Below are 15,871 nucleotides of genomic sequence, written 5' to 3'. Positions count from 1 at the left end.
GGAGAAAGCAAAGCCCTTTACTTTCAGTGCAGTCCCTAACCTGAAAACTGCTGGCTGACTGGAATTAGGAAAGCAGTGGAAGTGCCTCACTGTCAGAGGGGCAAGTTAACAATGGAGGACAGCTTTGTGGATGTAGAGCAGGCTTCCTCAAACTCTGCCCTCCAGATGTTTTGAGACTACAATTCCCATCATCCCTGACCACTGATCCTGCTAGCTAGGGATCATGGGAGTTGTAGGCCAGACACATCTGGAGGGCCGAGTTTGAGGAAGCCTGGTGTAGCGCTTCTGCAGCTGATTGGTTGCGGTAGCCAGAGTTAGGCTCAGAAGCAGGGCATTCACAAGGAAGGGATAAGATGGAGGCCATTTGTCCAGAGATGCTGCAGGATAGGGCCCTGTCTGTATTTTGGCCTGGAGCCGGCATAACAAATTCTGCTTCACGTTGGAACCAAGGGATGGCTATGCAGGAGGAGGAGTGGCTTAAAAAAGAAAAGTAGGAAATTTTTTTTAAAAAAGAACAAAAATGGGTGGGGAGAAGTAAATGCTTTCTTACCACCACCCTGCGCTTTAGTTGTGGGATGGATGTGTCGCTAGACTAGCTGCCATGCCTTGCCCCCTCCACTGTCCCTACCCACCCTCCTGGTGTGTGGATCTCTTATTGGTTCTGTACAACCGTTCAAATCAGTTAGAATGCTGCCTTGATTTCAGTCCAGAAATGAAATCTTTCTTGAGCCTCTGTTGGATTGGAACTTTTTTTAGAGGTGGAACTTGCGACAAAATGTTGCATTGCAGAGTGCTCTTGCTCAGGACACTCCGTTCCATTTCCTCACCCCCCAAACCCTTGTTTCTGTCTTTCCCCCTGAACACCATTCTGTAGCTCCTGAATATACTCAGTTCTTATTGAGCTATTTTGGGCGTTCTCTCCCTGTTCCCTGTTCCTGTTGACACCTCCCTCTTACTCCTAAGATTGTGTTGTTTTGGCGGTTATAGCACCAGCACTCTGAAAATTGAGATAAATAGTAGTACATATGTTGTGCAAAATATTTATCTTCATTAGTATTGTTTCTGTGGATTGTTTTATGCCATATCTCATCTACAAACTCCTCTTGGATACTTGGCCTTTTGACATTTAACAGATGGTGAGAATGCCAGATATTGGGTACTCCTCATAAAGAGAAGCTCTAGTTTATTCTCCTGCTCTAAGGAAGAAAACTCCACATACTGTTTCATATTAACTGGTTAATTTTCACCTTGCAGATTTAGTTATATGCATGTCACCCAAACAAATTGTCTGTACAGTGGTACCTCGGGTTGCATACACTTCAGGTTACATACGCTTCAGGTTATAGACTCCGCTAACCCAGAAATAGTGCTTCAGGTTAAGAACTTTGCTTCAGGATGAGAACAGAAATCGTGCTCCAGCAGCGCGGCAGCAGCAGGAGGCCCCATTAGCTAAAGTGGTGCTTCAGGTTAAGAATGGACCTCTGGAACGAATTAAGTACGTAACCAGAGGTACCACTGTATTTCGGAGCTCTCTGTACTATTATTTCTGTAGCATCATGAATACAAATTATGAGAGGATAGGTCCCTTCTCCAATGGACTACCAATCTAGTTAAAAGGAAATGATCAAGCTGTTTACTTTTTTAGGGAAAGCATTCCTCAGTCTGGTTCTTATTGATTTTATTTCTTTACGGCTAAACAAAGTAAAGACTATTTAATTTATTACTCTCCAGTATTAATGCCAAATCACATTCCTTAGTTCTAGTTGGAGGATCACTTGTGATTCAGATGTTTTTGGAAGCTTTTTTTAAAAAAAAAACAAAAAACCCTACTTATTTATTTTCCAATCATAAGATATAAAATCAACAGTAAGCTTATTTACAATAAAATGTGAGATACAAAATCAAATATTGTTGTACAGTGTGCATTAGCATACCATTGACTGTGTTTCAGTATTTTTGTTGATCTCTTGGTACTTTTAAAAAGAAAATGAAGTTATGGCTTTGCTTAAATTGAAGTCTCATAAGTTTACATGCTAGAAGATATTAAAGTTTAGCATATTTGAAACACGAACTAATACAAAAACAAAAGAGGAACGTTAATGAAAAGCCAAAGTTCTTTTGCAACACCTTCTTTCCAAGCCAGAGTTTCATATGTACTACTCTACTAATAAAACGTTGTAAACAGTATAAGAAGCATCATTTCATTATCATCCTGTCTCTGTGGTGTTTAAAACCTTTTGTAGATCCAATATGCTTTCCAATATCTGTTCTAGGACAGGTTAAGACTTGAAAGAAACAAAGAATACAATCAGTATCTCAGGGAAAGAGAAGACTGGAATGAAAGGTTAAGAAGAGTAGGGAAGAAGCACGCAGAGGTAAACCACAGACAGAGATTCTCGACTCTTTCACTGTTCACAAACCCATTATTTAGACTTTAAATTTAGAATTATTCTGGGCATGGCACGGTATGGGCAGGCTAATATTTAAAGCTTGTTGAAATATAAAATGAATCCTGTTTTTATTCTTAAGATTTTATTTGGAAGATGCTGCATGTGTCACATCCCTTAACATTACCCTTGTTATCTTCTTTCCCCTTTTTAGCTCTATGAAAATGGGGGGGGGATGGATAAAAATACCCAGTTGCAGTGAAGATGTGGCCCCTCATTCCATCCTGCTTTCTTTGCATTTATGTATTTATTTTAGTCAGTTAAAATGCAACATTGATTCCGATATTCACTACAGTACGCACTGCAATATTGCCATTTAATAAGTGGTAGTAACATTATGCAGCCTAATTTAAAGCCTGCTTTTCTGGGTTGGCATTGAAACGGCTTATTAAAATTGCAACGATTAACGGCTTCCTTTGTGTTTAGCTTTAAAAATGTTTGTCTTTGTGTTAACAGCATGACACAGACACAAACAAAAAAAGCATTGCTGTCACCAGATCCCAGCCAGCATTACATACCCCAGCATTACAGCCACCAATAAGAGATGAAGAATTCTTCAAGAAAGATGCCTGCACTTCTACAGATACCTTTGAAGAGCTGTCAGACAAGAGACGATCAGTAGATCAACACTACAAACCAAAGAATGACGTTGGACATGGGGACACCCTGTTGCACAAACAACTTGATGAAGTATTGAACATTTCCAACAGAAAGCACCAAGGACTGGATAGCAAACCTGAGACCTTTTCTAGAAGGCATCACAGGTTTGATGAAGGTCATGATCCTGAAATAGACAATGAAATGGACCCTAGATTTCGATATGAAAGCGACTATGACAAAAAGCCACTGAGGGTCTTTCATGCTCAAAGGTAACTTTAACTTCCTGGCACTTTGGGCCAAACTAGACATGAAACCTTTCTGTCACTCTGGTTTTTATAAGAACTAATAGCCAATATGAGGGTGTCCTATTTTTGTTGGGATTATACTGGAGAGAAAAAGAATGGTGTGGCCCTTCTGAAAATCTCCCCATAACCCGTTACCAGACTTGAAAGAACAGTTCCTGTTTGTGCTCATTCATAGCAACGCCTCAAGACTGCTATTAATATCCTTAAGAACACCTGACTGCTGCTGATGCATTTAGCATCACCTCTCCTTTATTGTGCAAAACAGGTGCACACTGTTTGGCAAATTACAGAAATAGATCCGTCTCCCTTTTCTGTCTCTATCCATATGTTAATTGAGTGAAACAAACCACCTCCAGCCCAGAAGAAGGATGTTTGTAAACTTCATTTTTTTAGCTAAGGCTGGCACTGGAATATGGTGTGGTAATACCATTACTTCAGTTCAGTTCAACTACTGCATGTGATTGTGCATTTAGAGTAGAGCATTATGTTCTACCATACTAAGTCTGAATTTCTATCCTGGGTGCAGCTGTGCAGCCGTTTTGAAAGGGAGGGGAGAACATAAATATGCAATGGACATCAATCCTGGAATCCACACACCTCTGTGACTTCATCTCACTCTGATTCTTGGCCATTTTCCTATAAGCTCTGACAACTGTACTATCTCTGAGGGTTACGTAGTCAGAGTGACATAAATCTCAGTTATAAGAAATGTGTTGTTTTTTTAAAACGGTTCACAATTACTTTCTGAGAAGGCAGGATTTTTGTTATCTGGATGTCCAGAGCTTTAGAGTGTTTTAGCATAGATGAGGGCCCCAAATTCCTACCACCCTGCAGCAAACACCTGTGATAAACCTCTGTTTCTGGCAATTAGCAACACCTCAACTTCATTAGTTTTCCATCTTTTCTAAAATGGTATATTCAGTTCCATTGGGTTAAAAAGAGTGATTTCTTCTCTTTGATCAGAAGCAAAATTGCCTAAAGATATCAGCTTGAAAAGGTAAAAATACATAGGAGTTATGCAGAGGCTATCATATAAGAGATTTCACCTAAATCCATGATTCAGCTTAGCAGTTACAAGCACATGACTTTAATGTGCATTCCTTTTTGATATACTAATCCCTCTGTGAACATCCGCCTTGTCTAGCGTCCATTCCGGTGAACCTCCGCAGCAAACCCGGAAGTACCAGAATAAGTTATTTCTGGGTTTGCTGCTCGCACATGCGCAGAAACACTAAATCGTGCTTCGCACATGTGCAGAAGTGCAAACTGCTCTGCGCGTGTGCGCAGACTCGGCCCTTTGCCCTGCATCCTTTTCAGCTAGCGTTCGGGGCTGTGGAACAGATCCCAGCCGCAAAACAAGGTACGACTGTATTTTCTCCTTATGGTTGGGTAATGTGCCCTGGGAATCACATTAGATACCTTTGCAGTTGCTTATTTTGACCCATCTGCAATCCTTAGGGATGCAAATTTAAGGTTTGGATTCTTTCGATAACCAGTGAGTTGCTAGGGGTAACTTACCTTGCCCTGAACTAGAGTTTCTTGACAGGAGGATTGCGTACTAAATGTAGTTTGTTTTGATTGGCCTATTATCTACTTCTTTCTCATGTCAGAATCCAAGGCACTAATGAGCAAGCACAAGCTGCTGCTGGCAGTGTCCCATATGCAACAGGACTAATCATTGGTATGTATAATCTACCTAGCGGGGGAAATTGTGTTGTGATAACTGCCATAATATGTTATACCTTTTGTTGGGATTTTAGGTGTTTGTTGTTGTTGTTTAGTCGTGTCCGACTCTTCGTGACCCCATGGACCAGAGCACGTCAGGCACTTCTGTCTTCCACTGCCTCCCGCAGTTTGGTCAAACTCATGCTGGTAGCTTTGAGAACACTGTCCAACCATCTCATCCTCTGTCGTCCCCTTCTCCTTGTGCCCAACATCAGGGTCTTTTCCATGGAGTCTTCTCTTCTCATGAGGTGGCCAAAGTATTGGAGCCTCAGCTTCACGATCTGCCCTTCCAGTGAGCACTCAGGGCTGATTTCCTTCAGAATGGATAGGTTTGATCTTTTTGCAGTCCATGGGACTCTCAAGAGTCTTCTCCAGCACCATAATTCAAAAGCATAAATTCTTCGGCGATCAGCCTTCTTTATGGTCCAGCTTTCACTTCTATACATCACTACTGGGAAAACCATAGCTTTTACTATACAGACCTTTGTTGGCAAGGTGATGTCTCTAATTTTTAAGATGCTGTCTAGGTTTGTCATTGTTTTTCTCCCAAGAAGCAGGCGTCTTTTAATTTCGTGACCGCTGTAGCTTATAAAGGTTAAAGATTGTAAAAACCCCAGAGTACAACGTTAGAAGAAATGTTTCACCCTCCTGTTCCTGTCCTGAAAACATTTTAATACAAAGCTGCAGAAAAATGGCCGTGTTCTAGCACTTTAATAAATTGCTGTTTCTGAAATAGAGCACCAACAAAATAATTAAATAACAAATAATAAATAATTATTAATAGCATAATAATAATAAATAATTATTATTTATTATTTATAACCCACCTATCTGGCTGGGTTTCCCCAGCCACTTTGGGTGGTTCCCAACAGAATATTAAAAACACGATAAAACATCAAACATTAAAAATTTCCCTAAACAGGGCTGCCTTCAGATGTCTTCTAAAAGTCCGATAGTTGTTTATTTCCTTGACATCTGATGGGAGGGCGTTCCACAGGATGGGTGCCACTACCGAGAAGGCCTTCTGCCTGGAATTACAGTTCAAGGGCTAAGCCATGTGGAAGATTTGCAACTGGATCTCTTACGTTTTGTTTCCTCTCAAGCTTAAGTGCCTCCCGGTGAAGGCATGACTACATTCTTTTGTAGTTGCTTCACTCTGACAAGTGTTCAGCTGCTTCTCCAACTTTGACACTAATGTGAAAATGGTTTGAGCTGCCACATCTACTGAGAAATAAATACTATTGAATTCAATGTGATTAGTATTTTAGCCTTAGTTGCAAACTATAGAGTGCAAAATATTCTTCGGCACAATGATGTTCACTAGGATTTGTGCTTATTCATCTTTAGTCTGGATTGTGTCCAAGGCAGGAAGAGATCTATAGTTCATTTTTGTTGTCAAAGTAGGAGAACAGGGGGAAGAGGTTTGGAAAATGCATTTCCTTGGAAGTAGTGATTTTAGGAGTAGTGGAATTGCTGCAGGTGATAGTGTTCTGCTGTGTTTGTGGCACAATTTTAGCAGAATCTATGTATCTTTGATACTAGAAGAGCAACTTTTACATATTTTAGCTTCTATCTTCATTTTTAGGTGGTCAAGACAGAGAGCTTATCCAGAGAAGAAAAGAGCAATACAGGCGAGAACTGATGGAACAAATTGCAGAGCAACAAAGAAATAAGAGACGGTAACCAGAAGCTACTGGACTAACAATAATTCAAATTGATGAGTGATAAGTATTGAAAACTTTGTGAGAAATATGAAGGGAAAATCTTTTTATTACTAATAGTTTGGGATAATGTATTGATATTTAAATCTTAAAAGTTTCATTTTTCCTCCCAAATTGCTTTCTTATCTCTTGAAAGCATGTCATATTGCATCTTCAGAATGGTAATTAATGCAAGGATAAGGAAACAGGGATGATTTTTGTCTGGTCATTTCTGCTTATGGAAACCTAACTCTGTATAGAAGCTTAAGGTACCTCTTAGTTGTACAGTGGTACCTCAGGTTAAGAATTTAATTCATTCTGGAGGTCCGTTCTTAACCTGAAACTGTTCTTAACCTGAGGTACCACTTTAGCTAATGGGGCCTCCCGCTGCCGCCGCGCGATTTCTGTTCTCATCCTGAAGGAAAGTTCTTAACCCGAGGTACTATTTCTGGGTTAGCGGAGTCTGTAACCTGAAGCGTCTGCAACCCAAGGTACTACTGTAATGGGAGGCAGAACAGAATCCTCAACCTTGGTTCCTCCCCCTTCATTTCAGTATGTGTACCTTGAAGATTGTTTCACATATACGTAATGGAAAGTAGGAAGGAATCCACATGGGAAATATAATAAGGGAGATGGTTGACTAATCACTAGACCAATGTAATCTGAAACAAGTTCCTATTGGTTCTTCAAAAACTTATATGTTCGACTATTAGGAAAAGATTATTAAATTAAAGCATACATTAGTTATTTTAACTGTTCTGTTGTGAGAGATCCAGAGATACGGGGTGCATTGGATGAGGGTGGTTCAGCTTGAACCAGGGAGGCATGGGTTCAAATCTCAGCTTGGGCCTGAAACTCACTAAGTGGCCTTGGTTAAAACTCTGCTTCTTAAGTCAGCCTAACTCTCAGGATTGTTCTGATGATAAAGTGAAAGGATCCATTGTATGCCACCCATTGTTCCTTTGAGAAAGTGTGAGATACAAATGTTATGCACAATATTTCTGTCCTTATTTTTTGTGTGCGTTTGTGTGTATTTCTTTGATAGTGAAAAAGAGCTTGAGCTCCCAGTTGCTGCATCTGGAGTTGTAGACCCTGAGAAGAAGGTGAGAAATTTTAATGTTCAGGCCTTCTCAGGTTTAGCTAATCGTTTTAAGATGAATCTGTGTCAATGTGGTGCAGTGGTTAGAGTGTTGAACTGTAACCTGAAAGCATAGGGTTCAACTTCACACATGGCCATGAAGCTCACTGGGTGACCTTGGGCAAGTCACAGTCTACCAGCCTAACCTACCTCACAGGGCTGTTGTGAAGATAAAATTGAGAAGGGGAAAACCAAGAACATGGGAATGGGCATCCAGTTCCCCGCACCTGTTGTACAACATTGCAAACATAATTTGAGGACTCTTTGCTTCCTAGACTTTGATATAAAAATGAAAAGCCTTTGTTTTGGGGCAAGTAACTGACTGGAACAAAAGCCAGATGGCAGTGCCTCTTTGTAAGCAAGGAGAGTTAACTTTATAGGTACTCAACACTGGATGCATTTGTGCCATGATAAATCATGACTTAACATGATGTGCGTATGCCACAGTGAGCCTTGGGCTTGCGCATTTCCCCCTCCCCTGACAAGCAGCTGGAAAGGTAACTTTGGAGTCTTTACTATTGGTTTCCCTTAAACACGGCATGTTATTTTATCCAAAGCAGGGAAACGTTTTTTACCATGAACTATGATCAGTTTCAAAACAAGCTGACTACAAACCATGAGTTAGAAAGTTGCCTTGTTAAAGCTAACTTTAGTTTGGATCAGCCCTGATCCCTATTTTTGACGAAATTATAAGCCACTTTGTTTAAGGAAAACAACCAAAAAAAGCTTTCCAAGTTCCTCTCCTGGCCATGAAGGAGGTGGAGAGGGGGGAATGTGCAAGTGCAAGACATAGACTATGGCTTATTGTGACACTTGAATATTGTTAGTGTAAGTTGACACAGTCTCTTGACTGAAGATACTCATCTTATGTATATCTGTCAAAGGACTTGGTGAAAATAATCCTGCTGTCCACAGAGTCTCTTTTCACAGGTTTCTGAAGTTGTTCCACTTGTGTAGGATTTCAGTATATTATGGTTTTCCTAGGCTGATAATCCAAGAATTATCGAACCACATAAAGGCCTGCCAAATAGTTCCTGCTTAAGCTAAGAAGCTGTTTCTGAACAGGCTAGTATCTGAAGCTGATGGGAAGCAGAGGTTTTCATGCTCAACTAGTGACTGCTGCGTGCAGCACTTTTTGGACAATGCTGTGTTACATCACTCCCAGATGTCCTCAATCCCATTGTGAAGTGGAGGCTAGTTTTCCCCCCGTAAAAAACCCCCAAGCGACCCCACCTCAGCAAAGCTAGCTGCAAACCTTTCAGGTGTGTTCGATGGGGCAAAATTGGATTGTGGGCCAAGTGCTAATGAAGAGTTAAATAAGGGTCAAAGGGTCTTTCTAAGGGAAGGGGCAGTGTCTGGACAGGTCCTGTACTGTCAGTCATATTTTCTATGTGAACAAGGGGCAGAGGACCCAACAATTTTTGCATATAGGACACACAACGATTGCTTTGGGGAATTTGTTGTGGTAGGGCACTCAGTGGAACATGTAACCTCAGAAGAGGCTATGAAAGAAGGTCTAGTAAATGTAAATACCTTGTTAAAAGAATAACTGGGGCAGGGTATAAGCATCAACATTGTATTAGGTGACCTAAAGTTGGCAGTACTTTCTATCTATTTAAATTATTCTGCTGCTTTTTAAAGTTTTCTAGGGCTAAGCCCTAGAAAAGAGATTATGCGGGGCAAATATAAATACGTTTCAATGTGCCTCTGACTTCTGAGAATTAACATAGCTCAGTATGGGAGTACAGTGGTACCTCGGGTTAAATACTTAATTCATTCTGGAGGTCCGTTCTTAACCTGAAACTGTTCTTAACCTGAAGCACCACTTTAGCTAATGGGGCCTCCTGCTGCCGCCGTGCCGCCAGAGCACGATTTCTGTTCTCATCCTGAAGCAAAGTTCTTAACCTGAGGTAATATTTCTGGGTTAGCGGAGTGTGTAACCTGAAGCGTATGTAACCTGAGGTACCACTGTATATGTAGAGCTTTAGCTAAGAGGAACAAGTGCAGGCATATGATACAAGAGGTCCCTGGTTAGAAACAGAGTAATTGTTATATACTTGGATATCTGGCAGGGATACAGGGGTTTTTTGTTTGCTTAGGCCTTTATTTCTGCCCCTTAAAGACAGTGCCCTTTCCCAGTCTCCAGATTCATCTAGGTCCAAAAAGCAGTCTGAAAAACTTGCCAAAAGAGGGAAACAACTGCTAGGATTCCCCCTTGGATTCTGACCAAAGAATGCTACAAGGCATTCCACTAGACAACTCACCTTGTATCAGGCAGAAACATTTGCAATTAAAAATCTATTAGAAATTGGGTGTAGCCCACACTTGCGTTGTACTAACAATATTGTATATACTGTCTTGCAGCTAAGTGAAGAAAAGGTAAACATTTTAACATATTGCTATTTTTGTCAGCAACTGTTCTACCTAGATGGGTGTATAGTGCCCACTTCAGGCATGTGGGGTTCCAGAGCTATCAGCATTTTTCTGGCCATAAACATGGTGATACAGAAATTCAATAGGAAATCAATCTTCACAAATCTCTCTGAGACCTGTCATGTTACATTAGTTTTCAGAGTAAGGTTTTAAATGTCCTCAGTGACAAGTTACACAGTAACTGTTGGGGAAACCATGGAGTAGTTAGTGGCATAGTTTTGAAACCTACATGCTTTTTGAATTAAGTGCATGGTACCACCTCTTTTTCTTTTGTATCCTCTTCCAACCGTCAATAAACATTTTTATTTAGCAGAGTTATAGAGTGTACTATATTGTGGTGTTTTTAAAATGAAAAGCAAAAAAAAAAAAAAAAGCATTAGTAAGATCTTGTCTAATATAATGGATATCTATAAAAAAATAATTTGGTGGTGTTTCTTAATAGCTAATGTTTTTTAGAAATGTTTATTGGGCTTGTTTCAATATTTTTCTCCTTTAGATTAAATGCTATAGTACGTTGCTTCTTCTTTGAAATAGCTGTTTCCAAATTTTCTAAGATTAACACAAGTGTTGATTATCATTTATCTTTTTACTAGCATGTTCAACTAAACGTTTAGCATGACAGTTACTTTGCGAAAAATAATTTTATACTAAAATTTCAGTGGGTTCTTAAATGTGACATTTAAAGCACTGCATTGCTTTTGGAAAACGTTATTTTCTGAAATGGTTCATAGTAATTAACTAGTTTGAGCACCCTAATAACCTAAATAATAAATCAACTTTTTCCCATAGCCTAACCGACTGAAAGAACTGGGATTAACACCACGAATATCTGAGGAGAGAATACCACCAGAAAGACCAAGACCAGCATTTCAAACTCCTACACCTGGACCTACCTCCATATCTGCACCTCCTATCTCACCTGTGAATGAAGAGTTCCACAGAGGGTTGTCCACTACTCTTGGAGAAATGTTGGCTCCCAGGTGACTTTCTGTAGTGTTTTCTTTGCCGTTGTCTGATGCTTGGGTACATGTGAGGTATCTAAGTCTGTGGCAAGGCTGGCTAACCCTCAAGCCAGGAACATGATCTGCATCACCCCCAAGTGGTCTCTCCCCCCCCTCCAAAGTTCCATTCAATTTTGGTGGCAGCTGCAAAAAGGGAAAAACATTAAGTAGACAAAGTGCTGGGCAGCAGCCCAGTGTTCTGATGGAAATGCAAATCACCACCTCAATCAAGCATCAAGTTTCTGAAAAGAGCAAAAAGTGCATTAAAAATACATGGTATTTTATGTCACTACCATTCCACAGGCATGGAATAGAGAGGGGTTTTTTATCAGAGGTACCATCCAGTAGAAGCTCACAGTGTCATTTTCCATGCACTACTTCATATTGCAGTAGGCATGCTATGGGGGGGGGTGTCATTTTTCAAGCAGCTAAATATTTGGCTACAACTGGAAACACTGAGTGAAAGATATTTTAAATCTTCTGAAACAACTGCTATAAATGCATAGTGCTATACAAGTATCATATACAAAGACACTGTGGGGTGGTTATTGGGTCCTAGAAGCACATAAATCAGACATAAGTACGTTTTGCCTTGTGATAAGCCTAGGTATTCTGAAGCAGTGCACTTTACCAACCATCAAAAGTGGGCAGTGATTAGGACAAAGTTGGCATGTTAGTATCAGTGAGAAGCATTAACTGATTCCTGCATTAAGCTGGGAGACTTCCAGCTTAAGATTCTATGATCAAGTGACAGAATTCCTGCATGGAAAAAATGGCCAGATATTTTTGTCCACACTTTTTCTTCTCTCATGGTGAGGCATGCTTCAAAAAGCCACCTTTAAAACACGCTGTCATTTTTGTTTGGATTTAGGATTGCACCGTTACCACCTCCACCACCACCACCACCAATTCTGATTGATAACTACAGAACTCCATATGACGATGCATACTACTACTATGGTGCCAGGAACCCTTTGGACCCCAGCCTTGCATATTGTAAGTTGATTAACCAAGTGGTGTAGAACTATAGTAATACACTCTCTGGAGGTTATTGCCTCAGATGGCACTCACTAGCTTAGTTTCCTATTAGTAAGGATGATAGCCAGTCATATTAATCCATTAAATTCAGTTTTTAAAATAATAATCATGTTTATGTTTTAGCTGTTTACACTCTCTTTATATTTTATGATATGATGCTATAGAAATATTTCTATAAATAAATGCATCTTTACATTACTGGCTGCACAGTTTCTTGACATGCCAGCATTTTATGTTCTTCAGATAATAAAATAACATATTAAAATAACTGTCCAGACTGTAAAACACTAGATTTAAGTTTTGGATGTCTTGATTGTTTTAGATGGCCCAGGTGTAACAGGGATGCAGCCTTCTTCTGCACCTCCACCTGTAGATACTGTTCACAGACCTCCTCCTATGACTGCGTAAGTATCGATAAGATTAGTTTAGCATTGTTTGGCTCTTTATTTGGGAATGTGAGTTTTAAAAAAGATGTTTTTATTGAAAGATTTTCCATAAGTAACAAAAGTACATTCAGTATCTCTGTTTTTAAATTGTAGCATCCTTCATACAAATCAAGTACAATCAGTTTGAGACATTTTTTGTTGTAGACAATGTGGAGTTGAGGGGGGAGAAGGGAAGAAAGTAGAGAAAGAGACATTTAGGAGAGGGGGAAGGTGAAGGAGACATTAAACTTTCATTTTTACATATATGAGTGGAGCTTTTTTGTCAGTGTTACTTAGACAGGTGTCCTATTTTTGTTGGCAGAGCAAGAGGTCAAAGGGCCCAAGATAGGGTTGGTGGCTGTTGATTGGTAGCAGTGTGTTTTGTTTGTGGGACGTGTTAGCCATATTGATTTTTATGTTGTCAGGAAAGATCGGTCATTGTCTTCTTGGCTTGTATATGCGCTAAAGGGGGGGGCACACAAGGGTACAAGCATTCTCTTTGGTTTGTTCCCATGATAGTTTCAGTTTGTTGGTTAGTTTTTTTAATAGGGCATTTTCCCATACAGTTTGATACCAGTTGTCCCTGGACACTCCCGATAGGCCCCTCCAGTGTCTGGTTAGAGGCACTGCTGGCTGCTGAGAGTAAGTGGCTTATAAGTTCTTTGCCATGTTAATGTGCGTTATTGTCTTGGAATATATTTTGTAGGGCCTATTCTGGAGTTGCTCCTCTTACCTGTTTTGCTATTTGATTTTGAAATGGAATTGTGGAAAATTTGCCAGCTTTCTGAATGTAACTGCAAAACTGAAACCGCTTTTTAGATCATAAATTAACAGTGTAGTGAAAACGAATAAAGTAGCACCTGAGAAAGACAGGTTTCAGTTAGTAACACACTTAGGTTTTCTTTAAAAACACATTGCATTTTTACTCTTTTGAATGCAGAAGTAAAATTGGAGCAAGAATTGCAAATGACAGGCCAAAAGGTCTGGGTATGTTTCCTGAAGAAAAACCAAAGACCTCAAAAGAGGCTACTTTAACTTATCAGCAAGAATTACAACAACAGGTGAGAAGCTTAAATTTGTTTGGAAATTTGTTTGTAAGTGCTTAGACTTACATTGAATTCAATATTAATTTTTATCGTGTTAATGAGACATGTAACGCCAAATGCTGATACTTTTTTGCAGATAAGGGAAAGAGAAGAACGTCGCAGGCAAGAGAAGGAAGAAAAGGAACGGTATGAGGCCAAATTAGAAGCTGAAATGAGAACGTACAATCCTTGGGGCAAAGGAGGTGGTGGTGCTCCTCTCAGAGATAAAAAAGGAAACCTCATAAGTATGTTTGAAATCAGGGGATTTTCTTTTTACTTTATCTATGTTTATGTCTATATTTATTTATATTTGTTGAGAAACAAACGACACTTGGCAGGGGAGTATAATGGATGTACTACAGCGAATTTACAGCATGGAAGAAATCAGCTCTGTTTATTTAGACAGTCAAACAGTAATTTTGCTTCTTTCAGTGGGAGCTGCTCTTACAAGGATGATATTTTTGGCAAAATGTAGCAAGATGTGGCATTAGGAATAAAAGGAAGATGTATAATGGAGGAGAAAATACTGTAATACACTGAAGACAGGCTTATGAATATGGAGTCTTCCTCCCACAACAAAGCTTTTTAGAGTCATTCTTAAACATGTTTACCAGTCTCATAATTGAGTCTGCTTCTTGTTTTATATTGATAAAGGATAAACATCTAATTATGGCTAGATTTTTTTAATCTTCTTTAAAATACTGTGGCTCTCCTGCTAGTAGTTTGGAATTTTTATTGTGTTTATTAAATACATTTTAATCAGAATGGTAGTTGTTATTTGCCAGCTGTAGCATAAATAATTTGCAAGTGAAGAGATGATAAATCTGGAGACAACTCTGTTAGGCAAACAGCAGAAAACCTCAATGCATCAATACATTAGAGTTCTGAGACCTTCCACATATGGCTTAAACGTAGTGCTAACATCTTCTTTAATAATAATAATAATAATAATGGATCATGACAGATTGTTTTGGATTTTTAGTGAGCTTTTACATAAAGCACACACTACACAGCACATGCAGCTCTTATCTTGGATTGTGGCCTTTGTATTTCCTCTTAACTGTAGCTCTGGAAAAACATTTCTTGGCTTGGAACTGTGTCATAAACATGCCTCACATTGGAATAAAACATTATACATGGCTGTTTCCCCCTTTTCTTCAGCTGACTTGAATATGATGCACAAGCAAAATGAAGATGCATATCATAATCCAGAGGCACGAGTATATGAAGATAAAAGGGCTATAGTATCTGTTGACCTAAGTTTGGCCTCCCCAAGACTTGAGAATACAGATGAATCTTCAAATAAAATAGCAGGTTTAAATAATACCATATTTTCAGTTGCGAATGTGTGTTGTGTCCCTGATGAATGACTGTACATTCTTCCTATGCTGTACTTTCCACTGAAGACAATCCTGTATGTTTCCTTGAATCCTCTTGAATGTGGTTTAGTTAGCAGTACTAGAAACTCTTTGTATGGTTGCACTGATAAATATTTTTGTATTCCTGTTCCCCATTGTGAAAGCACTCTGTGCATGCCCAAGGGGTTCCTTGCGCATTTACACGGTGTCCGCCTTCAAATGAAGAAAGAGAACAGGAAGCTCCTCAGTGTGCATTATAATCACTGGCTCATGCGTAAATTATTTCCTATTAGTGTTGTCTCCTTCTTTCCTTCTCCTTTTGCATCTGAATACTAGTGTTCAAGTTCCAATATTCTGCCAGGAAGAAAAGAAGCAGCAGTCTTCAAAAAAAAAGTTTCATTCTTGACTTGGTTTTTAGTTAGTGACATTAAAAAGGAGCTCTTTTAAAGAGGTAAAAAATGCTCAAGAAAATATTATTTGGGAATAAGATAGTTAGAGCTTGATTATGTCCACCTATATATTGAGTACCTGCAACCCAACCATAATATATGGTACATTGTAGCCGTGATCCAGAAAACTAGTGCTAAGTAGTCTGGTGTGCAGATATCTCCAATGC

The 15,871-nt window shown here is 39.5% G+C and overlaps 1 protein-coding gene across 30 annotated transcripts in view; it reads left to right on the top strand.

The window, feature by feature from the left end:
* The window catches only part of CSPP1 (centrosome and spindle pole associated protein 1), a 76,007-nt gene that overhangs the window by 36,011 nt on the left and 24,125 nt on the right, over positions 1 to 15,871 (top strand). For 13 of the 30 annotated variants that reach the window (XR_014529270.1, XR_014529271.1, XM_083517552.1 and 10 more), the window contains 11 exons: positions 2,274 to 2,375; positions 2,904 to 3,316; positions 4,963 to 5,033; positions 6,663 to 6,756; positions 7,823 to 7,895; positions 11,138 to 11,328; positions 12,221 to 12,345; positions 12,710 to 12,791; positions 13,753 to 13,873; positions 13,995 to 14,142; positions 15,059 to 15,211. Coding sequence is in view for 28 of the 30 variants with exons in the window: in XM_083517552.1 (XP_083373678.1) it covers positions 2,274 to 2,375; positions 2,904 to 3,316; positions 4,963 to 5,033; positions 6,663 to 6,756; positions 7,823 to 7,895; positions 11,138 to 11,328; positions 12,221 to 12,345; positions 12,710 to 12,791; positions 13,753 to 13,873; positions 13,995 to 14,142; positions 15,059 to 15,211 (1,573 nt within the window). In the remaining 2 variants the exon portion in view is untranslated. The remainder of the gene's footprint in view (positions 1 to 2,273; positions 2,376 to 2,903; positions 3,317 to 4,962; positions 5,034 to 6,662; positions 6,757 to 7,822; positions 7,896 to 11,137; positions 11,329 to 12,220; positions 12,346 to 12,709; positions 12,792 to 13,752; positions 13,874 to 13,994; positions 14,143 to 15,058; positions 15,212 to 15,871) is intronic. The other 17 variants (XM_083517555.1, XM_083517534.1, XM_083517542.1 and 14 more) reach the window with 5 other exon arrangements.

Source organism: Podarcis liolepis, assembly GCF_965112155.1.
Source record: "Podarcis liolepis genome assembly, chromosome: 8".
In the NCBI taxonomy this organism is placed as follows: domain Eukaryota; kingdom Metazoa; phylum Chordata; class Lepidosauria; order Squamata; family Lacertidae; genus Podarcis; species Podarcis liolepis.
This window is presented reverse-complemented; position numbering and strand designations above follow the sequence as displayed.